Source organism: Haliotis rubra, unplaced genomic scaffold (genome assembly GCF_003918875.1).
Source record: "Haliotis rubra isolate DU_JTF1 unplaced genomic scaffold, ASM391887v1 Scf2, whole genome shotgun sequence".
In the NCBI taxonomy this organism is placed as follows: domain Eukaryota; kingdom Metazoa; phylum Mollusca; class Gastropoda; order Lepetellida; family Haliotidae; genus Haliotis; species Haliotis rubra.
Window position 1 is genome coordinate 9,108,086 of NW_025766002.1, and position 25,294 is coordinate 9,133,379.

General features: G+C 40.5%; 1 protein-coding gene across 1 annotated transcript; it reads right to left on the reverse strand.

Moving 5' to 3' along the window:
- Positions 1-962: 962 nt before the first annotated feature.
- On the reverse strand, positions 963-20,391 carry LOC124275491. Its single transcript, XM_046711073.1, has 6 exons — positions 20,178-20,391; positions 11,354-12,057; positions 9,818-9,946; positions 8,520-8,594; positions 3,684-3,825; positions 963-1,511 (listed from the first exon to the last, which is right to left on the reverse strand). Exons 1-6 carry the CDS (start codon positions 20,346-20,348, stop codon positions 1,218-1,220), a joined length of 1,515 nt encoding a protein of 504 aa, XP_046567029.1. The 5' UTR covers positions 20,349-20,391; the 3' UTR covers positions 963-1,217.
- Positions 20,392-25,294: the final 4,903 nt, after the last annotated feature.

The following is a 25,294-nucleotide window of genomic DNA, read 5'->3' on the forward strand; positions in this document are numbered from 1 at the left end:
CATCCATCTGCCAATCATCCAACACACCAACCCATCCATCTACCCATTCTCCAACACACCAACCCATCCATGTACCCATTCTCCAACATACTACCCTGTCCATATGCCCATCCTCCAACACACCACCCCGTCCATCTGCCCATCCTACAACATAACGCCCCATCCATCTGCCCATCCTTCAATACACCACTCTGTCCATCTGTCTATCCTCCAACATACCGCCCCATCCATCTGCCCATCCTTCAATACACCACCCTGTCCATCTGTTCACTAATCCAGGATGTACTCAACTGTCTTTTAGAGTTACTTGTAGAAAATTGAAAAGAAAGGTCAAGTCCAATTTTCAAGTTTGTACAATGTTTTGCCCTGCACTTTAGAGTAACAGTGGTAGGTAACTATGCCGTAAGTAATATGCCGCCTTATGATTAAGTACTTAACAATAACCCGTGAACGTCAGGGTTAGAATATTGATTTTCAGCAACCCATGCTTGTCATAACAGGTAACTAACGGGATCGGGTGGTCAAGCTCGCTGACTTGGTTGACACATGTCATCGGTTCCAAATTGCGCAGATCGATGCTCATGCTGTTGATCACTGGATTGTCTGGTCCAGACTCGATTATTTACAGACCGCCGCCATATCACTGGAATATTGCTGAGTGCGGCGTAAAACTAAACTCACTAACTCACAGAACTGATTGCGACACATTTGCAACATACCAACCGCAATGTTGTATCTCGAATTCATCATTCAAGGTTACATTCTCCGGATATTTGCGATGATTCCGAAATGGAACGACAAAGGGGGAATAAGTCAGTTGGTTTTCTTCGCCTGCTGTTATGCCTCCTACAAACACGCGTGCATAATTCTAACCTCCAAAATAATTACGTAATTAGATAATTCCGTTGACCAACAGTCCCTCAAGTAGGGTGGGTTGATGTGCCATCTCTTTTCGTTCATGTCCCACACCAATCCGATTGACAACTTATATCGCTTCCCTGCTACGTTCTATCCTCACTAGAACACAGTGCTTCAGCCAAATATCCATGGAAGTGTCTGTGATGAACATCTACTCCCGAAAGTCTCACACAGGACATTTTGTATTGAAGACTAAGACTTCAAGTAAATACCCCGGGTTTAAAAGTTCATGCAAATGCAAACCGGGAATCGGGATGCCTCTTCGTACTCACTCCGAAGATCCAGGACCGCGCCTTCTCTCAAACCCTCAAAAACAGGATCTCATAGGTCTGAGGTCTTTGTTCTCCAAAATTGGATTTGATTTGGATGTTATCAGCATTCGTACGTGCAATTCTGAAACCGTCTATGTATATATCTCGCATCAACATCAGATAGTTCATGTATTCTTCCTGGGTCGGCTCTGTCCTACTTTGGGACAAGACGTGAATCTCGAGAAGAAACTGTTTCACCTTGCCCATAACTCCGCTCTGGAACATTTCCGGTATCGCTCGCCATTCGTTGTCTTCGATATCCACTTTCAGTATATTGATAACCTGTGACATGAAGTCAGAACTGGTTAATTCGTGTTTTTATGAAAAGGAGAAAGGGGATGGTTTGGATCCTATACAGGATTACGATAAAGCTGCTTATGGGGAATAAGGAAGTTGCATGAAGTAAACCAGTAGAGGAATGTTCATACCAGTTTGTGGGTATTCTATGGCACTGTACAAGTCATCCTCATATTATTTCTTACGGCGTCGCAGGCAAAGGTTTCTTATTTTGGTATAATATGTTATTGTACGGGGTATTGTGTTGGGGATTGGGCAGATGGACGGGGTGCTATATTGGAATAAGGGCAGATGGATGGGATGGGGTGCTGTATCGGAGGATGGGCATATGGGCGGGCCGCTGAGCTGGAGGATTGACAGATTGATGGGGTACTAAGTTGAAAGATGGGAAGATGGACGGGGTGGTGGGTTGGAGGATGGGTAGATGGATGGGACGGCATGTTGGAGGATCGGTAGATGACAGGGTACTGTATTTAAGGATGGCAGATGGATGGGGTGGTATGTTGGAAGATGGGCCGATGGATGGGGTGGTATGTTGGAGGATGGGCAGATGGATGGGGTGGTGTGTTGGACGAGCGGCAGATGGACGGGATTGCGTGTTGGATTATGGGCTGATGGACGGGGTGGTGTGTTGGAGGATGAGCAGATGGATGGGGTGGGGTAATGTGTTGGAGGATGGGCAGATCGATGGGTGGTGTATTGAAGGATGGGCAGATGGATGGATAATGTATTGAAGGATGGACAGATGGATGGGTGGTGCATTGAAGGATGGGCAGATGGATGGGTTGGTGTGTTGGAGGATGGGCAGATGACCGGGTTGTGTGTTGGAGGATGGGCACATGGACTGGGTACTGTATTGGATGGGCAGTTGTGTGTGTGTTGGATGATGGGTGGCACGCTGTGTTGGTTGATGAGTAGATGGGCGGGACTGACAGATGGGGAGATGGACCGGGACCTGTATTGGTGGATGGGGAGATTGACGGGGTAGTGTGTTGGTGGATGGGGAGATTGACGGGGCCCTGTATTGGCGGATGGGGAGATGGACGGGGTACTGTATTGGCCAATGCGGAGATTGACGGAGTACTGTATTAGTGGATGGGGAGATTGACGGGGTAGTGTATTGGTGGATGGGCAGATGGACGGGTCCTGTATTGGTGGATGGGCAGATGGACGGGTCCTGTATTGGCGGATGGGGAGATGGACGGGGTACTGTATTGGCCAATGCGGAGATTGACGGAGTACTGTATTAGCGGATGGGGAGATTGACGGGATAGTGTATTGCTGGATGGGCAGATGCACGGGGTGGTGTATTGGCGGATGGGGAGATTGACGGGGCCCTGTATTGGCGGATGGGGAGATTGACGGGGTACTGTATTTGCGGATGGGGAGATTGACAGGCCCTGTATTGGCGGATAGGGAGATGGACGGGGCCCTGTATTGGCGGATGGGGAGATGGACGGGCCCTGTATTGGCGGATGGGGAGATGGACGAGGCCCTGTATTGGAGGATGGGGAGATTGACGGGGTACTGTGTAAGAGGACACACATATGACAGCGATGCCATAGTGTTTTGATTTATGAATGGGTTTAGTTTTGAACGAGTGAGTGAGTGAGTTTAGTTTACGCCGCACTCAACAATATTCAAGCTATATGGCGGAGGTTTGTAAATAATCGAGTCTGGACCAGACAATCCAGTGGTCAACAGCATGAGCATCGATCTGCGCAATTGGGAACCGATGACATGTGTCAACCAAGTGAGCGAGCCTGACCACCCGATCCTGTTAGTCGCCTCTTATGACAAGCATAGTCGCTTTTTTGTGGCAAGCATGGGTTGCTGAAGACCTATTCTACCCCGGATCTTCACGGGTCGGTTGCTGAAGACCTATTCTACCCCGGATCTTCACGGGTCTTGTTTTCAACGAGAGGCAGTTATAGTAAGTTACCAAAACATCTCCGTATTCACACTTCACCTACATCATATACCTAGTTCCATATTTAAAACGGGATCGGGTGGTCAGGCTCGCTTACCTGCTTGACACTTGTCATCGTATCCCAGTGGCGAAGATTGATGCTCATATTGTTGATCACCGGATTGTCTCGTCCAGATTCACTCATTCACTCTTATTTAAACTTGACTCTTTATAGATCAATCACCTACCTCAGTATGGAACAATTCGTTCTTGACAGTGGCCAGAGTTCGAACCTTCCAGCCGCTTGGTGTTCGGCCGTTGTCCGAGGACAGCGTGAGAGCGTGGATGGTCACTCCCGATTTGCGTTTCAGCCCGTCCATTATCTTCATCCTGGGAAGAGGAAAGTGTAATTATGTATGTGCTTATAACTGTCATTATGGCGTGGAAGGTTAAGGTTTAAGAATAAAACGTGTCACATATAAACGCGTTCACTTGTCACGATAAACGGAGATCTTGTTGACACGGTACTCTCAGAGAAAGAGGCGTCTTAGGGGTGACAGGGGAGACGAACCTTTGATCTATAGAGCAGGATAGTCAGAAACATGTCTCTGCTTGTGGGTTCAGCCAAGAGTGAGTAAGTGAGTGAGTTTAGTTTTACGCCGCACTCAGCAATATTCCAGCTATATGGTGGTGGTCTGTAAATAATAGAGTCTGGACCAGACAATCCAGTGATCAACAGGATGAGCATCGATCTGCGTAGTTGGGAACCGATGACATGTGTCAACCAAGTTAACGAGCCTGACGATCGGATCCCGTTAGTCGCCTCTTACGATAAGCATGGGTTACTGAAGATCAAAATTCTAACCCGGACCTTCACGGGTGGGTTCAGCCAAGAGGTAAACTTCGGGTTTTACTCCCACTGTAAGCTAACACACGGTTATACTGTTCAAAGCTTAATTTTGCGCACGCAGGGGCTCGTAAGGCTAAAAACTGCCATCAAGGTATGTACTGTCACTAAGGGGGTCTTAGCATTATATAAAAGGACCCCGTGCTTAAGACGCCGTTAGTAACACTACATACCTTGATGGGAGTTTTTAGCATTACGAGCCAATGTGATTGCCATTCACCCAAAGCTGAAATATTGCTATGAAATTCATTAAATGATACCATCACTCATACTTCTAAATCAGGCTTACTTCATTTCCGATATAAACATTAGGCCAACACCAAGTCTGTGATAATGAATCAAATTACTCTTGTGATTACAATATGAGCATTGAGAGCCTAAGGAAAATCTAAGCTTGCTTAATGGTAGGTTTTGCATTACAGAAAGGGTTGGAAAGAAAGGAAATTGATATGGTCCAAGGACTGAGACTTCACCAGTATCAGACATGAAATCTGTATGTAGCCGGATTTTCCCAACAAAGCAGTGCCATGGCGACATTGATTGCACGAAAGATAACATAGTTACGAATCACAAACTAATCGTGAATCTCAAGTCGAACCCGTGTCGCCATGGCCCGTCGCCGCCATGCAGTCGACAGACGCGGGTCAAGGTCAGATCCTTGTCAGTGATCGAGTCATTCGTAACTACTCGTGTCATTCCGGCAAGCCTTCTTGTAGGTCACGGAAAGAGGCGAGTAGTTACGAATGTGACCGAGTTAGTTTAGTATTATGTGGCTTTAGCACTATTCCTGCAATATCACGGTAAGGGACAAATGAAGTGGGCATCACTCATTGTGCCAATATGGCGAATCGAACCCGGGTCTTCGGCGTCACGAGCGAACGCTTAAGCTACTAAGCTACCCCACCGGCCGATCTTATCAGCACGCATTCTACAATCAAATTACGCACGCACCCATGTGCTTCGCCTTGCGTACAACAGCTTAACACAGTATGATATGGCATTGGGGTTTTAGGGCGACTTGAACCATTAGAGGTCTATTTGCGTCCAACATCGACGGTACGGTAACCTTGTGGTTCAGTCGTCACGCCGAGGACCCGGATGTAATTTACCACCTGGGTACAATGCGTGAAGCCCATTTCTGGTGTCCCCCGCCGTGATTGTTAGAAATATTGGCGGAGTAAACCTAACTCACTTACATCAAAGGACTTTAAACAATAGCACATTGAACAATAGCAATGAAAAGATTCACCAACCTGCATCTTAATTTTAATTTTAATTTTAATTTGTATTCTGTATTCTGCATCTTAATTTTAAAATTAAAAAGCAGATCAAACAAAACGTCAAACGTTGAAATGGCTTGAAAATCATTACAAATGAATAAACATATGAGATTTTTATATTACATCATTTTCATGATGCAGTCACGAAGTCTAATACTGCCAGCTGAACTGAGGCATAAAATATGTTTGGTCCCACGTGTGTAGAGAAACTGAGCTTTCTTTCTCCATTACTGCTCTTCTTAAATTTAATCTGGTATGACTGAAGTCTGGGCACTCAATTAGATAAAGTCTCGAGACACAATACATACAGGGGATACACCTGTATCAGCGATAGTGCTGTGAGCATTAATCCACTGTGTCCAAGATGACGTCTAGTAATTATGACTTCCTTGTGGTCCTTGCGTCGACGAACATTCTAATTTGATTTAACAGAAGGGCGGACGGTGTGAATGTGTCGGCCAGCTGTCCCAGCATCCCACAACTGTTGCCAGCTTGAAGTGACTGATTTTACTAAAAAGGAGACCAAACCGTTTAGTTGGGGGTCTGTATTCTGTATTCAGATTCTGCAAGTTGGTCAGCTCTCATTTCCCTGCAGCCCAACATGAGCTGGGATCCACTCTATAAAACTTTGAGTTTAAATTTGGATCCAGCTTCAATATGTCATATACAATGTTATTTCGTGATCTATTGCTACCAGATTCGAACAGTAAATGTGACTGCCTCATGATCATATTCATGAGTGAGTTTAGTTTTACGCCGCACTCAACAATATTCCAGCTATATGGCGGAGGTCTGTAAATAATCGAGTCTGGACCACACAATCCAGTGATCAACTGCATGAGCATCGATCTGCGCAGTTGGGAACCGATGACATGTGTCAACCAAGCCAGCGAGCCTGACCACCCGACCCCGTTAGTCGCCTCTTACGACAAGCATGGGTTCATTCTAACCCGGACCTTCACGGGTCTCTATGGGACATGAAGTCTAGCCATATGTTCAGCAGCAAATACTGAGAGATGGTCATTTAGCCTGAACACACAACAGATATAAAAATCGGGTATACCATAGCAGTTCGAACCAACGCCTAGCAGAAAAATATTGACCAATGCGAACTTGAACAATGAAACGAACAAATCCATTTGAACATTTTGCCTTTTATAGTGCATTAACCTTCTGAAAATTGGTCACAGTACTTTGGTCAGTGCCTATACCAGGTATTGGACAACTGAAAGGAGTACCCTCGATGCTTTTGACTTTGGACAAAATAGATGATAATGCATAATTAATTATAATTACTCCTGCCTGGGCAGTTCTTTATGAACACATCCAGATCACAGTGAAGTGAAGTAAGGCAAACCCTATTGTGAGCTCGTTTCCTTTCTTTATTTGTCATTTTACATTCATCATTTGAGAGAGTAGATCGCTTACTTGGCGATTTTCCAATGGTTGCAAGGGATGTTTCAAAGATTTGTGAAGTAATGACATTATGTTATCATTCGAAACATCAACGGCTTTGTTTATCATTCCAGATGTTATATGTTTCCCACAGAGAGAAGAACACTACGATCGCTTTGCATGTTTAAATTTCCATCGGGAACGTGTATATTCGTAAGATCTAAGCGGACTTGATTATCACTACCTACTTCTTTGAAATAAATCTCACTTACATTCAGAAGCTAATGGGGATGATATAATCGGAAGAATATACCCATGGCCCAAAATCCACTTTGGTCAATTTACCATCATTCAAAATCGCCATTTCTGAATGATCTAAAAGGTCTTCAGCAACCGTTCCATTGTAGTCTGTAGTCGTTCCATTATAAAACTTCCCCACAAAACATTTTTACCATTAAAATCTCAACAAAGGAAATAAGGATCATAACCATCCTCCATCAATTTCATATAATAGTTTATAATGGGTTTTCCAGTGACGTGAACATTAATCGCTGTGACATATTTAGTTTCGTCAAAGAAACTTTCAACAGCATTTGATTCAAAAACAACTTAGGCAACTTATGCTCCTTGAAGTACAAATCCCCAATGAGGATTTGTGACATTTGGATTGCTCATAATTCTATCCTGATTGAAACTGACATAACCCTTGGTTTTGGTATTGGTCTCCGGTAAAAAGAAGACACTGCTTCCTTATGTTTTCACAGCCTCGGTACTCAGCACTGTGATTTCTTCCACACCTTGACACACCATCAACCCTACAAGTCCCCACTACATCTTGTACATACAGGATATTTACTCTTGCACCGCAAAGACATGTGGCCAAACAGTTGACAATTGTAACACCTTATTACCAGTGGTGCGTAAAGACGAGCACGAAATGATTGGACATACGTTCAGGAAGGCGAGGAATGGCAAATGTCAGCAACACAAATGTAGTGGTTTCTTGTCCTTATCTCCCAATAGCTTGTATGACCTTCTGACCTTAAAGTTCATCAACAATTTCAGTTACATCAGCATCATAGTCAACGTTATGTATCACGACTTTGCTTTGGCTCAAACTCTTGGTTGCAACCACTGGTAGTGATGTCATATATCGTACAGCCACCTTCAGTTGATCAAAATATTTTCGAGTCTTTGTATCACTTGATCAACTTTTCTAGTTTGAAATCGACTTCACCAATATATTTTTTTGTGAGCCAGCTATAGCTGTGAACATACGTTTGTACATGTACGTCTCTCGGGTCAACAGACGAAAATAATCAACCTGGTATTTTAATAGCTTATAATCATTTCCGTGTTGCAATATTGCTATATGACTTTGCAAGTCATCAAGCCTCAGATCCCAATTCCGTTATACTTTTGTATACTGTCTTATTATTTGCTTGCTTGAGAGCAGTCATAATCCAGACAGTATGTTTTGTAACGCATGTAATAATACTCACTTTGGATCAAAATAATGAGTTTCACATCCGTATCTCTTAGCAACGTCGTCCTCAAACGAAAAGTCTGAGTCGAATCTGAAAAATTCAACAAAATTCCCTTTTATCTTTACCCTGTGAACCAACTGTATGAACAGAGACGCCTTGGTTTTCAAAGCGTTTTGTATGAAATTAGTTGTCAGCCAGTCAGCTTCTAATTTTTAAGTGGATCTTATGTAAAAGCATTTCCTGGCTTCCCAGTAGCATTTCCCATTACCCAGCTGGTAATACTGTTCAAACTGTTCATACCGAACTTACTGACCCAAAAGTACTTATTCAATCACAGTGGTTCTTTCAAAACATAAAGAGATACAATATGGGCTGCACGAAAAATGTACGTTGATTGATGTATGTGTGCATCGGAGCGAAATGATCTCAATACTGACACACACACTGCTGTCTGGAAAATATAGATGTTGCTGAGGATAGATAGATAGATAGACAGACAGACAGACAGACAGACAGACAGACAGACAGACAGACAGATAGATAGATAGATAGATAGATAGATAGATAGATAGATAGATAGATAGATAGATAGATAGATAGATAGATAGATAGATAGATATAGATAGATAGATAGATAACTAGATAGATAGACATACAGAGTTAACTGTAAACAATGATGCTTTTAACAGTCTGACGGGTATAACGATGGGTTGTTAGCTGGATTTGACGTGATATTGACAGGTAGCTATAGCTATATGGCGCTGGTCCAGGTATCATTTGTACCAGAACCAAGTCACCGGGCCTGACCCCATCTCGTTAGCTGGTATCTCACTGTCATCAGGGACTGTTAAAATAGTTCTAATAGGTAGTTGTTAACTGGATCTTCACGTGCCTGTAGTAGTAGTAATAGTAGTAGTAGCAGTTGTAGTAGTAATAATAACAGCAGTAGATCACTAGCAGTAGTAATAGTAGTTGGTGGTGGTAGGAGTATTAGTAGTCAGAAATTGTAGTAGCAGTAGTAACCGGAAGTAGTAGTAGTAGTAGTAGTAGTAGTAGTAGTAGTAGTAGTAGTAGTAGTATGTAACAGAATCAGATGATTAGAACGTCACAAAAGACTTACGATAGATATCAAAACGCAGTAGTCCCAGACGATGAGAAATAGCTACAGTTCTTGGTGACATTACCACCTCTAGTCGTAGTTGTAGTAGTGATGGTGGTGGTAGTAGTAGAAGTACCAGTTGTTGATGATGTTGTTGATGTATTATTATGTATCTGACGCACCTGTATAATGAGTGTCTGTCCTCCACACTTACCCAAACGAGTACATCAAGCATGGTCGTTCAGGACGGTACCCGTCTGCATGGCACACGTCCCAACCCCCGTGCCCTTTCTTCCCCATGTGGGCGATTATAGCACACTCCGTCTGTGGTACGATGACATAGCTGAAAACAACAGATGGGAGACTGAAATTCACAACTACCTGGCATCGCATACATAATTATTAGCTCAATTAATAGCTCTATTTTTCCGAGGAAATATACTGTAACAATTCTTGTTGAATATTGCCTGACCTGGTGATCTACGTTTAGATTTTACGATCTCTTCAATGACTACATTCTGACATACAACACACTGGAAACGTACCACGGACTTTTGTTAGAGCAGATGGTGATTGCCATGGTAGTTTTACAGAGTTACGCCCCTTGTACAGAAATTTGCAATTTCGCCTTCGCGAAAAATGACAAACCAATCAGTTTAGTTTAGTTTTAGTTTTACAGCCCGCTCAGCAATATTCCAGCTACTAGTATATGGCGGCGGTCTGTAAATCATCAAGTCTGGACCAGACAATCCAGTGATCAACAGCATGAGCATCGATATACGCAACCAAGTCAACGAGCCTGACCACCCGATTCCGCAAACCAATCAGAGCTTTAAGTACTTCGGTTAAAGAATCCTTCAGAATTGTTTTCTAATTTCGCATAGAGAGAGAGAGGTTGTTTATTTAAGTTTCACCACATACAATGCAAAGTGAAAATACATAAAATACATTCAATTTTGTTTTATTTACCATATCGGCTATGAGAGACCTTTTGCATAATATATACTTAAAAACAAATAACAATAAAACAGACATCACATTCATCTCACACACATAACACATTCACACTCTTGTATCTAAATATATATTCAAGACACAGTGTTCGAATCCAGCCATACTCTGTAACAACATATGCATACATATGATATGTTCGATCAGCAAAGATCTTCGAAGAAAGATATACAACGTTATAATTTTAGCTCTTTCATGAAGAAAACTTATTAAAAATCGCTTGCTGAAAAGGATATGACAGTAACGATTTATTTTATACAATTTTCATATCAACCTCAGCACGCCCGAGAAATGTTAGTGGAATGAAATGTTGGGTTTGTTTGTTTGTTTGTTTGTTTGTTTGTTTGACCTTAGAGTTGAATTTTTCTTTTGTTATGTTACCTTGACGTACGGTACTCCAGACAACCACAAACAGTTAAACACTTCATTATGTCTGTGCCCATTTGCTCTACTAAGATTATTTAATTCATAACTAGAGCGTTTACTGCTAAATATAGTTATTCCACCTACCTCAATAGCAAGTATGATACAGAGTCAGGGTTACTGTTGTACTTTTAAAACATGCCTCTCAACAAAGATTCCCGGCAGAACACTCTCTCTCTCCTTTCAAGCGTTTTCTGCATGCATGTAGAAATATTCATAACGATATTCAATTCTTGTGTACAATTAATAATACATTCGTCGTTTCTTGCATTCTGATAAAATAATTTTACATGAAAAAAATTCTTTTAATTCTTACTTGTGGAACGTGGACTCTATTCGTGCATGGCTCCACGTGCTGAGGGTGGCTTTGTCGGGCAGTGCTGCGTCCACTACGCCGGCAGCTCCAGGCGGAGCAACGTTGTTAGCCTTCTTGGCAAATTCTAGTTTTCTTTTCAGAGCAGCAATTTTCTCTTTGTCCTCATTGATTATCCTTGCTACTTCATTTTTATGCATCGCAGGCTCTTTATTAATGTTTTGTACTGGTTGTTTCGCCTTTTCAAATTCAATGTTGTTTTGCACAGCCTTAACTTCGTCCTTGATCTCGGGAACTTTGTTTTCGACCTTGACCTCAGGAACTTTGTTTTCGTCCTTGACCTCAATGATTTGTTTTACGTCCTTGATCTCGGGAATATTACCTGGGTGTACTGGCTTTGGTACATCTTGATGTTCATCATGAACGTCTTCTTCCTGATGATCTATATCAATAACGTCATCCACTTTGACTACATTCCCGAGATGTTTATTTGTATCAATATCTGCTTCGACCTTCACCTCCTCCTCTGCAATATTCACAGGAGGTTCTCTGTCCTGATTGAGTTTTTCCAAGTCTACAGGCTCACGAAATGGTCGCCTTACACGAACCTTTCCCTGGCCAACTGCAAGTTCCTTCCCCCCGTGTGTATCCCAGAATCCACCTCCTTGCTGGACGACCTTTGAACCACCCCCGCCGCCGCCATGTTGCTGCAGGAAAAGGAAAGAGTAAATAAAACCACACTCATACAGTATTGTTTTAACACAACCTTTCAGTTAGTTAAACATAAGTAATGATTATTGATTTGTTTTGGCAAATGTTCTACAACACAAACAAAAACAGTAACTATATAAACAAAGGGAGTTAAGAAATACACAATGCCATTTTAGAAAGTGGTCAAATGTAACATATGTTATATTTGGGATTATACTTTCTCAGTAAAGTACAAATCCTAGTACTTTTTGGGTTGAGTCCCATCCGGGATTCGTACCCACATCCTCAGAGTCAGGCACCTAATCGCCAGCACACAAAAGTCAGACGCCTAGACCGCTCAGCCACCGCGGCTTCCACAAAATGGAAGTCGGACAACTGGTTGTCTAGACTGCGGACTTTGTGTACCCCTCTGAAAAGTGTTAATTGGCACGGCTCCCAGGAACGAAAGCTATGAAATACACAAAGTACTAGAATTTGTACTTTATTGAGAAAGTGTAATCCCAAATATAACATATGTTACGTTTGACCACTTTTTAAAATGGCATTGTGTATTTCATAGCTTTCGTTCCTGGGAGACTTGCTTGTAATGCGGGTTTTTAATTTCAAATTCAAGTTGAAATTCCCCACCTAGAAATGTTTTTCAAAGTGGCATTAATCCAATCTCTCTGACTCAAACTAACAAATGTGAAAACGACTTACCGGCAGTAGAGTCTTTGTTACTATAACAACGATAAGTTCATATCCAAGTGTATATTTTGTTGTTAAACACCGCACACAGAAATAGTCAAACGTGCGTGTAGTATGTGTACTGTTGGTTTAACACCGCACACAGGAATAATACTGCTTGTTTGTTTAACACCGCATACAGGAATAATACTGCTTGTTTGTTGGTTTAACACCGCATACAGGAATAATACTGCTTGTTTGTTGGTTTAACACCGCATACAGGAATAATACTGCTTGTTTGTTGGTTTAACACCACATACAGGAATAATACTGCTTGTTTGTTGGTTTAACACCACATACAGGAATAATACTGCTTGTTTGTTGGTTTAACACCACATGCAGGAATAATACTGCTTGTTTGTTGGTTAAACACCGCATACAGGAACAATACTGATTGTTTGTTGGTTTAACACCGCATACAGGAATAATACTGCTTGTTTGTTGGTTTAACACCGTACACGGGAATAATACTGCTTGTTTGTTGATTTAACACCGCATACAGGAATAATACTGCTTGTTTGTTGGTTTAACACCGCATACAAGAACAATACTGCTTGTTTGTTTAACACCGCATGCAGGAATAATACTGCTTGTTTGTTGGTTTAACACCGCATACAGGAATAATACTGCTTGTTTGTTGGTTTAACACCGCATACAGGAACAATACTGCTTGTTTGTTTGTTTAACACCGCATGCAGGAATAATAATACTGCACCGTTGTTTGTTGGTTTAACACAATAATACTGCTTGTTTGTTTAACACCGCATACAGGAACAATACTGCTTGTTTGTTTGTTTAACACCGCATGCAGGAATAATACTGCTTGTTTGTTGGTTTAACACCGCATACAGGAATAATACTGCTTGTTTGTTGGTTCAACACCACATACAGGAATAATACTGCTTGTTTGTTGGTTAAACACCGCATACAGGAACAATACTGATTGTTTGTTGGTTTAACACCGCATACATAATAATACAGGGGAATAATACTGCTTGTTTGTTGATTTAACACCACATACAGGAATAATATTGCTTGTTTGTTGGTTTAACACCGCATACAGGAATAATACTGCTTGTTTGTTGGTTTAACACCGCATACAGGAATAATACTGCTTGTTTGTTGGTTTAACACCACATACAGGAATAATACTGCTTGTTTGTTGGTTTAACACCGTACACGGGAATAATACTGCTTGTTTGTTGATTTAACACCGCATACAGGAATAATACTGCTTGTTTGTTGGTTTAACACCCCATACAGGAATAATACTGCTTGTTTGTTGGTTAAACACCGCATTTGATTGTTTGTTGGTTTAACACCGCATACAGGAATAATAACACCGTACACGGGAATAATACTGCTTGTTTGTTGATTTAACACCACATACAGGAATAATATAACACCGCATACAGGAATAATACTGCTTGTTTGTTGGTTTAACACCGCATACAGGAATAATACTGCTTGTTTGTTGGTTTAACACCGCTGCTTGTTTGTTGGTTTAACACCGTACACGGGAATAATATACTGCTTGTTTGTTGATTTAACACCACATACAGGAATAATACTGCTTGTTTGTTGGTTTAACACCGCATACGGAATAATAATAATACTGCTTGTTTGTTGGTTTAACACCGCACACAGGAATAATACTGCTTGTTTGTTGAATAATACTGCTTGTTTGTTGGTTTAACACCGCATACAGGAATAATACTGCTTGTTTGTTGGTTTAACACCGCATACAGGAACAATACTGCTTGTTTGTTGGTTTAACACCGCATACAGGAATAATACTGCTTGTTTGTTGGTTTAACACCGCATACAGGAATAATACTGCTTGTTTGTTGATTTAACACCGCATACAGGAATAATACTGCTTGTTTGTTGGTTTAACACCGCATACAGGAATAATACTGCTTGTTTGTTGGTTTAACACCGCATACAGGAATAATACTGCTTGTTTGTTGGTTTAACACCGCATACAGGAATAATACTGCTTGTTTGTTGGTTTAACATAGCATACAGGAATAATACTGATTGTTTGTTGGTTTAACACCGCATACAGAAATAATACTGCTTGTTTGTTGGTTTAACACCGTACACAGGCACATTCCAGGTATATATAGCAGCAAACTGTACATAATATGGTCCGGACCAAACAGTAATACTGTTTTTGTTGGTTTAAACGTGAAGATCCGGGTTAGCACTGGTTTTCAGTAACCCATGCTTGTCGCAAGGGGCGACTAAACGGATCGGTTGGTCGGGCTCGCTGACTTGGTTGACACCTGTTATCGTATCCCAATTGTGTAGATCGATGCGCATGCTGTTGATCACTGGATTGTCTGGTCCAGGCTCGATTGTTTACAGACCGCCGCCATATAGCTGGAATATTGTTGAGTGCGGCGTGAAACTAAACTCACTCACTCACTCAGTAGGGTGAATCAGTGGTTGATGTTATATCAAACGATCAAGTATTGGGGAGAGAATGACGTCTTACAACTAGCCTGTCCCGTTGCTGAAGATCAGTTCAGTCCCCGAGTGTTAGTGTTTATATGTTCCCCCAATCAACAACCAATTATAAAGCTGGGGTGGATACAGCTTTTTGAGATGGGTGTGTTTGGGGTGTGCGCACTTTTAAGAAAGGGGGGTGGGGTGGTGTGCACACTTCATTTTCACGCGAGTTTCAATGGTCTATCAATAAACTTTCAAGAGAAAAGTGTGGGGGTTGGGGGGGTGCGCACCCCTGCACCACCTACCAACACCACACCATTTTGTAGATGGTGCCGTCCAGTTACTGTCCTGAATGTTAAGAGTTCGGATTAACGGAGTCCGAACGGAATATGTTTCATTCTGTTCTTTGCATTGATTCTGGCATCAGTGCACATATCCCTGTAAAATATATTACATATATTTTTTCATAATTCTGACATAGATATTCGTCCGCATTTAGATGCACCGGATAGCTTCCACTGTAGCACAGACGGCCAAGTTGTCTCCTGCGCCGCAATACGCTGTGAGGAGTTGTGTCCCTTGAGTTGATGATATGATCCTTTGTTCTAATCTCGAGTCACCGTGAATACGATCTGTATTGGTGAAAGTGTAGGTATCAGTCCATTCCTATAAGGAAATGGAGAGCCTCCCCGAAGGATTTCTCTGACTTAAAACACCCTGACTATGCGACTTTGACAAAACAATTTTTTAGGAATATATACTGAGGGAACACAATAAGGGATCACATGAAAGCACAAGTGTTCCTTTATATATTTTTTTCCAGGTTTCTTCACAAGCTTTGTATCGCATAGCTTGTGAAGAAACCTGGATACAAATAAAGGAACACTTGTGCTTTCATGTTATACCTTATTTTTTTTCCTCAGTATATTTATGAAAACGAAGTCATAACTCCTTGTATTCTGCATCTTTATTGAGTAAGTCACCCGCGACAGTAGCTCACGGAATATCTGCCTCTCCTGCTCGCCAGGCTCGGTCCCAAACTGTTCTTGAAATGCAAAATGTACCCCCGTTTACAATTTCGTAAGGTCCGACAAAGTATTTTATCAATTAATATCATATTTTGAGATATAAGCCGCTCAATACCACGGACGGGGACACCAGAAATGCGCTTCACACACTGTACCAATGTTTGGAATAGAACCCTGGCATTAGGCGCGGTGAGCGAACACTTTAACCACTGATCTACCCCACTAGCCCTCATTTTGAAAACAGGCTTAATTAAGCATAAAACAAGGAGACATATATATATTTCTTACTGTTTGTTAGGTTTTTACATCAAGTCATTTTATCCTTTGACATGAATGAAATTATGGGTAACACAATGCTGCTGAGCTTGCGTTAATTTTAGTTATGCGTTAGTTTCTAAACTTTAAAGAATATAATGACAGTCGAAAATATCTATTACGTTTGGCTCAAACCATTTTAACACATGTCGCCTTAGCTGAGGTCGATTTTACAGGTCCTCAAAACATACTGTGCTGATTCGACAACTGGCGACACATGTTCAGCCAGTTTAAAATCATTCACTTGAGTGTAATACAGAATATGAATCATAGTTGGTTCAATTTAATACAACAGTTGACATTCCTGAAAATAAAGGACTGTTTAAAACAATACAATAACGTCGGGGATGTGTCTGAATAACTTGTTAGTACAAAAACATACAGTTACAGTCGTTACATTAAAGTGCCACTGATGCAGAGTGATTAATGTTTCCAGCCAACAGTCTAATTACGAAACCTAGCTGCAAACTGGTCAGCCCCTGCCCCTGCTCCCTCGACCGGACTTGGCTACTGTCCACCTTGGCAGAATTTCTTCAACCTAATCAGTGGGACATTAGGAAGGGCGGATGTCCATCAGATGCCGTTATTTTAAAATATCCCCGGCAGTTCTTGTTTGATTGTAATAAAGTATCCCAGCAGTGTAGGCATTTTCAGATTTATAAATGTTTGGATGGTATAGTGACTGATCCAAATTGATCCTATTTCTGTGTTTTTTACCTCGATATTTAATCATGTAAAAATATGATGTCTATTACGTATGCTATGATATCAAAAACACACATTTGATTTATTTGAATCCATAAACTAAACAACCCCACTTTGCCATTGCAAAAACAAATCTGAAATTGTACTTAGGTACATAGGTATATACAGTTTCTAAATAAGTACACAGCAAATGTTTATATATATTTCTTATGTAACAATGAAGTTCGATCCGTTCGTATCGTCAAAACAGTGTCGGCCCATAAGGATTTTTCAGACAATCACACTTGCATGCAATACAGCGATTTTACTTCTCTCTTGCTGTAACCCTTGTTTGGTGGTAAAACTACACATGTTATTTGTCATCATTCACTTGATGGTCAGTTAATGAATTTATTACAGGTATAATTAGTGATAACGCCACTCAAATTACCCGACTAACGTTCCCATTTGGTATTTCTTGTGTCTGAAGTAAATACTCATCATTATAAATTTAGGTCTGATGTGGCAAATGTATTACATCTTATGTAATATGTGCATGGAAGTGCAGCAAGAGGAATTATCAGCTGAGTTTCAAAACAAACATCGATCAAAGGATTAACCGATAACACGCTGATTGATTAATTGCTTTTATCCCGCACAGCGGATTTGTCAAAAGGTAGTGTTTATGGATGTAGATTCACTAATCTATACTTAATACACCCTGTCGTAAAGTTTCTTTGTAAAAACAACGTCCTTCCTTCAAAGGATTAATCGCCAAAACCTTTATTGGTAGCTCATTATTGGCTAACTAATGGCGGACATCATGCAATTACTTGCCAGGTGTGCTATCTTGGGTGACCAATAGGATACACCTATGTCAAAAACCTGAAACGATATATCACTTTTTCGCATATTAGACCGTTAAAAGACACATGACATGGAACAGGATTCTTTGTCAGCTGCAGATGAATGGCATCTCATTACTTTATGTGGATATTGATGGATACATTCCCCTAACAAGGTAATTGCCTGATATTGTTGCTATAACTTTAGTCTGTTTTAATTTTAATATTTGCATTTTGTTTTAATCTATTTGTTATGGCATTCAACAGAATAATTTTTTTGCCGTGAAAGGTAATGAGACCGACAACATACACTAGATTGCACTTAGGGCGTGTGTGTGAAATATGATACACGTCTAGATATTACAGTCATGTTATAAATTCACTAAGTATAAGCAGATCGTGTGTATTTTATTAAGTTTCAAAATGCATACAAATATGAAAATAAACTATTTAGGATTATAAGACAAAATATAAAGACGTACATTGACTTCGTTATTTCAGTCCTGACATTTTTTACCACTGGCAGATGGTTAAACTTAAAATGTTTTCATTTGTTATCAAAATAATGCCATTTAATACAACATTAAGATTGACTAGTAGTGAACCCAAGCTTACTACCCTCCCCAAGACTCCCCATGTACTTAGTTACTCTTACTTTCAAACAATGCTATTATATCAGGCTTCTCACCAAATTCAAGGTCAAACTATTTCTTAAATCAAATTCTACATCCATTTACGTTAACATTTTTATAAAGTCAACATTACTATGAAATCAAAATTTGACATCAAAATCAGCATTTTTATCAAAGGGAATATTTTTTTATAAGAAACCAAATTATTCATCACAGTCTACATAATTTTACAACAACATCAAGATTATCGAGTAAAAAAGATTTCATCTTTGTTAATCAGTCTATACGTTTTCTATCAATTGCGCATGGTGGTGGCGCAGCAGAGGTCATGAATTCTGGGATATCATCCGAAAAACAATAACAAAAGCAACAACCAGTCCACGGAAATTGCTCTGCATCAGTGGCCCTTTAAACACAGGCAAACTGAAGCGCAAATATGATTGCGCAACAGAGAGAAAAATAACCAGTCTTCCTATATGATCATTTTTCTCTCTGTTGCGCATCCCTATTTGCGCTATAGTTTGCCTGTGCTTTACATAAAGTTGTAAACATCTTTGATACTGACTCTGAGCCAGGTGAAAGAACTGAACCACTGTCCCGGGTCAAATCAACCCGCTGTCACCCACCGCGGCTTTTGGAATGCACTGCGTGTATAAGTATCGACATTGTGTGGAGCTTTAGGCAGCAGATGTTACCATTGTTGAAAGGCGAAATATGGATTGCTGATAGAGAATTCATGATCAAGGAAATGTGTGTTCTCAGCTACCAGCGTTCATGAAAGTAGACATCGTAAAACAGAACTTTAACTTACTTGTATATACATAACCGTGTTTTATTTATAACAACGGGACAACTTTCATTCACATTTTTTTAGTGACTATAATTGTGAATTGGTGCCAACTTATGTTGTTATGTTTTTAATATCATGTTAATATTCATATCTTTGAAGGGCATTTAGAAGTGGAATACATAGGAAAAGCAAGATTTTATGGATGTCAACTTCTGTATTTTGAATAACACAATAAAGTGTTATTGTGTTATTCACAATAAAGAAGTTGACATCCATAAAATCTTGCTTTTCCTATGTTTATATTCATATTTATACATAATTTGAAAGAGTTATGAACATAATATATTAATATTATTAACGGGGGATTGGTTTAAATCTATTGTAATGTATATAATTCAATCTGTATAATTACTACAATGTAACACGGCATGGTGAAATAGTTATCAGAACAGATACAAAAAAAGCGTATTTCAAACAAGACGTCAAAATCAAACCGAGTAACACAAGCGTAATTATAAATTTCCGCCATATCTATCACCAAAATGAGCCCTAATGTTACTTGTATTGAACAGACACATACAGAGTGTATCAAATATTAATCATATGGAAATATGTGGTCGCGTTAACCCGAGGTACGCTTACCGGAATATGTTCCATGATGGTCTGTCTCAAGGCCATGTTTTGTTTCTCGGTGTAGATGACGTACGCAACAACCCCCACAATTAGCAGTGTCCAGATTGGACAGGTTTTCCTCCTGTACCACGGATTCACTCCTCGGCACATCCTCATTACTCCCATAGGTTCCGCAGTCATTCAAAATGGCGAGCGAGAATTCGCACGTTGCGTGTGTGGTTCGTTCGATAGCCCCAGTATGTGTGACGGCTGGCGGTGTTTCGCATCTTGTAACATCGGAATATTGGGTACGTAGGTCCGATATACGTCTCTAAGACATGTCCATGAATATTTAAAAGAATATTAGTTTTATAAAACCACCTGGATTCAACTGGTAAAAAGTACATTGGGAGACGTTCCCTAGTTGTGAACTTTAATCAATAGTTATATATTCGAAGTTATAAAGGAATGAAAATAGAGAAATAATCATGTAGATATGCATTTTTCAGTAGACAGTGATTCGAACCCGGTCGTGTTGATGATTTGGAATAGCTACAAACTTACTAGACTAACGCCTGAATATACATGTATAGTGTGAGTGAGTGAGTATGATTTTACGCCGCTTTTAGCAATATTCCCGCAACATCACGGCGGGGGAACATCAGAAATGGGCTTCACACATTGTACCCATGAGGGGAATCGAACCCGGGTCTTCGGCGTGACGTGAGAACGCTTTAACCACTGGGCTAACCCACCGCTGTTATGTTTGGGAATATATCGGGCGTCACACACAGTACAATAAATCTTATATTGTGAAGCATTGTGAGTCCCCCGGGGGGTCATCTCAATTTTTAATCTCAATCGTTAATCCTCGCAACGACACGACGTCTTTGGCGTGACGAGCGAACGCTTTAACCACTAGGCTACCCCACCGCCACCGTATATAATTACAAAGTAATATATATAGTAACAAATAAACCCATTTAAATTGAAGAGGGGCCCAGTGAGTTGGGAGATTCAGGACCTGAGGACATCTAGACTTGCTTCATTTAGGGCTTTAGTATTGCAGGGAATAATGTGGTTTAGGGAAATAATGTAGTTCAGGGACTTACTGATGACGTTAAGAACTACAAACTTACTGGTGCGGCGTTAAGCAACTTTCAATGATTTTACGACGTTTGTGACACATTTACGAACCGTTAGATCGGTGGACACCAGAAATGGGCTTCAATGGATATATCCTGGTTGGGAATCGAACACAGGTTGTCGTCGCTTTAACCACTGAACTGACCCGCCGCCCCATCATTGATGCAAAACGCTCAGGAATCTAGTGAATGAGTTAAGTATGTATGACGTGTAGGAATCTGAGTGCCGTCGTCCAAAACAACCCCAGCCGTACGACGGTGTATGTGAAGTAGTGGCGGTACGATCACCTTAGCTCTAAGATCGCTTTGTATCACAGCACCTAAGATCTTTTGATAAAACAACAGTATGTAGGCCTCAAAGCTCTTACTAAAGTCCTCGTTGAATCACGAGATACCCCGATTAACCATTTACGAAGAAAGTGTTCTAGTACTTACAAAGCGAAAACAGGCCTTTCGGGGATATTAAAATGTACTTACAGTAAAGGCAAAAAATGCAAAGTATGCATTTCATTTGACTAGCAACTAGTCTCTGATATGAACATATTTTACCGAAAAAAATGTATATATAATGAAAAGGGGACCTGAGACTTTCTTCACTTTAAGAGACCCCGAAGCTGTGGAAATTTAGACTTGTCTGGCGTTAAACGTTATCATTTTTTATCACGCGGTTTCAGTTCAGGTACTGATCGGCCTTCAGGTGACTGTAGAGGGGCATAAAGGTCACATGTTGCTTCTTCTCTTCAATGACAAGACGAAATCATACATGGATATTGTATGTGCAGTGGGCCTTGGGTTCGTGCGTCCGTGAGGTGGTGGGGTAGCCAAGTGGTTAATGCTTTCGCTCGTCACGCCGAAGACCTGGGTTCGATTCCCCACATGGGTACACTGTGCGAAATAGCCACTCGCCCGCTAGCCCGTGGCTAGTAAAAATCCAGTCGGGTCAGTAAATCTCCACAGTCACTGGCCCGACTGGCTAGTGAATTTCCATGAGGTCATTTTGTAAATATAGCACTCTCTCTGACTTGTTAAGTTACAACACACTTTTAAATAATGCAATTATGGTCTGATAAAAATGTTCATCATATAAGCAGCTTAATGATGAAACTCGTGTCTATATATTATTCAAATTTGGTACTAGTGAATTTTGTGGGCTAGTAATTATCAGGCACAGCTAGCCCGACAGACTAGCAAAATTTGGAAACTATTTCGCACACTGCATGGGTACAATGTGTGAAGCCCATTTCTGGTGTCCCCCGCCGTGATATTGTTGGAATATTGCTAAAGGCGTAAAACGTAACTCACTCACTCGTGCGTCTGTATACTATCCATCGATATGTTGTAGTTGAGATTCGCTATTATTCATATGGCCTGGTCTGTGTTAGAATCAGGTCAGCGGCAACATGGGGCGATTATTTGGATGTGGGTTTGTGCTTATGATATCAATCGCTAGTTTGCCTGCTCTGTACTCTCCATATATTACAGACCGCTGTGAATATGATTAGAATATCGCCATGGTACTAATCAAACCAATAAACAAAAGTCTCAAGGTTACTCAAAATCAAATGTTTTCACCCCGGAGGGTTGTTTTTTATATAAATAACTAATCATTCAACGTTCAACAGCTATAATATGTACCTGTACACATGTGTGAACAGTCAGGCCATAAGCAGCAGTAAACAAAACATTTCTCAGGCTTACATTTATAAGAAGCTATTGAGACACTATGTCATTTAAAAAGTGGTCAAATCTGACACGTGTTATGTACTGTCCAAAAAAAGAAACGCATAGGCCAGAAATCTGTTGCGAATATGTTATATTTTCAAACATGTATAACTCATCCACAAATAGACTTTAGTGCATGAATTTTTACATCAGTTTAGAAGAAGGGAATGTCTATACAACCAAGTGGATAATTTTAGATAACAAAGACGTTGAGCGCGATGGTGACGACGTAGCACGATCCCGACGTCGGGTCTCCTGCCTGTTCCGTACCCTGGCTGCTGTGCTCTCACCCGTCATCACGCAAATGTAGTACTTGAGCTGCAGTGGTGACTCGAGGTCTGCCTGTACGGGGACGGTCATTTGTTATACATGTTTGGTTGTAACGAGCTGCAAGCCGTGATATCGTACTCAGACTAACATTCAGACGCCTGGCAAAAGAAGATTGGTAATCTCCAGCGTGCATTCTTTCAATGGCGATGTTCCGTGTCGCAGCGTCAAGACGTGGCGTAGTGATTTGACCTTGAAACTCCTTCAAAACGAATGCCGAAATCCGAAAGTAATATGGAGTTTATAGCCAGACAGCGCATGCTCTTTGCTGCACAATTTCAACTGGAAGGTGATTTTTGTTGTGTGGCGATGTGTGGCGATGTGTTTTTAATCCTTGTAAGAAATCTCATCAAAATCATCAAGTCGATTTTTTACTTGTGCAATTGTGTAAAATCATATTATCAACACTTTTGTTACCTATTTTGACGATTGTTTGAACACAATAGGTAATTGTTATATTGTATAAAATACAAAACGCATATGCGTTTCTTTTTGGGATATTTATATATGGGGGTTACGCTTTATCAGTAAAGTACAGATTTTCTACTTTTTTATTTTTTATTGGTTCCCAAGATTACAATATTGCAGACATACCAAGCCATGATACGTACGGTTTAAACTAATATGGCTACGTGATGTACAGGTGAGATATCTTTGTATTAATATATTTATAAACATGCATAATTCATTAAATAGATAATGTACAGATGATGTCAGGTACAAGTCAATACAGTTTGAGTCATCTAAGTACTGGGGAGAGAAGGCTCCATTTATGATGGAAATTATTTATTTTATTATTTTTTGCTGATATATGTTTTTCCACAAAGAATATTTCTTTTAGAGTTTTTATATAGAAAGTTAGATTTGGAAGCATATTTTTAATACTGCATAAGTGAATATGTCTCTTTGCAGCAATGACGATGTGATTTAGTAATCTATTTTCATGTTGAGTACCAAACCAAATCATGTTTTTGATAATTTCAATGGATGTGGATAATAATTGTTAAGCCAAATTTGTAGGTTTATCCAAAATGTTTGAGTCTCCTGACATTTTCTACTTATGTTAGGTTGATTCCCATCCGGGATTCGAACCCAGACATTCAGACTCAGGCACCTAATCACCAGCACACACTGTTACTGAGAAAGTGTAAACCCAGTTCCACACCAAATTTCACCCGCTTGAATACAGCTGTAATGATGTGATCACGTTCAGTATAAGTCGTCATGCTGGCACTAAATATTGAGAAGCTGGGCCACTTTGTACTACTGGATTGATCTCCGTTTATGAAACATAAAAAGATTTTACACAACATCATATTCAATACAGTAGAAATCACAGGGGCTGGTATCGCAAAAGAATAAAACTAACATCAAAGTATGTATTGTCACTGACGTGGTCTTAGCATCACATAAAAAATTTCTGATAAACTGGATGAGGTGGTTAGACTCGCTCACTTGATTGACACATGCCATCGCATCCCAATTGCGTAGATCGATGCTCATGCTGTTGCTCACTGGATTGTCTGGTCAAGATTCGATTATTTACAGACCGCCGCCATACAGCTAGAATATTGCTGAGTGTTGCGTTAAACAACCAACTTACCATGTCATGCTCGAAATAAGTCGGGCGGTGGGGTAGCCTAGTGGTTAAAGCGTTGGCTCGTCACGCCGAAGACCCGGGTTCGATTTCCCACAAGGGTACAATATGTGAAGCCCATTTCTGGTTTCCCTTGCCGTGAATATTGCGAAAAGCGGCGTAAAACAATACTCTCTCACTCACACGCGAAATAAGTCGATGAAGCGCTCGTAAAATTCAACGTTTGTCTGTGATGGTTTAGTTTAAGTTACTGTACTTTTCCTTGCATTAGTTCTGTATACCAAGCTTGAATGGAAAGTAAGTACTTGCGGTGTTCCTACTTATTTTATTGCATCTTTATGTTGAGATCATACGCA

Excerpts from the sequence above, each read along its gene's own strand:
- LOC124275491 (XM_046711073.1), bottom strand. The coding sequence starts at position 20,348 with ATGACTGCGGAACCTATGGGAGTAATGAGGATGTGCCGAGGAGTGAAT. Across the intron at positions 9,947-11,353 it reads ATAGAGTCCACGTTCCACAA|CTATGTCATCGTACCACAGA; the intron begins GTAAGAATTAAA and ends TGTTGTTTTCAG. Across the intron at positions 8,595-9,817 it reads TGCTTGATGTACTCGTTTGG|ATTCGACTCAGACTTTTCGT; the intron begins GTAAGTGTGGAG and ends TGAATTTTTCAG.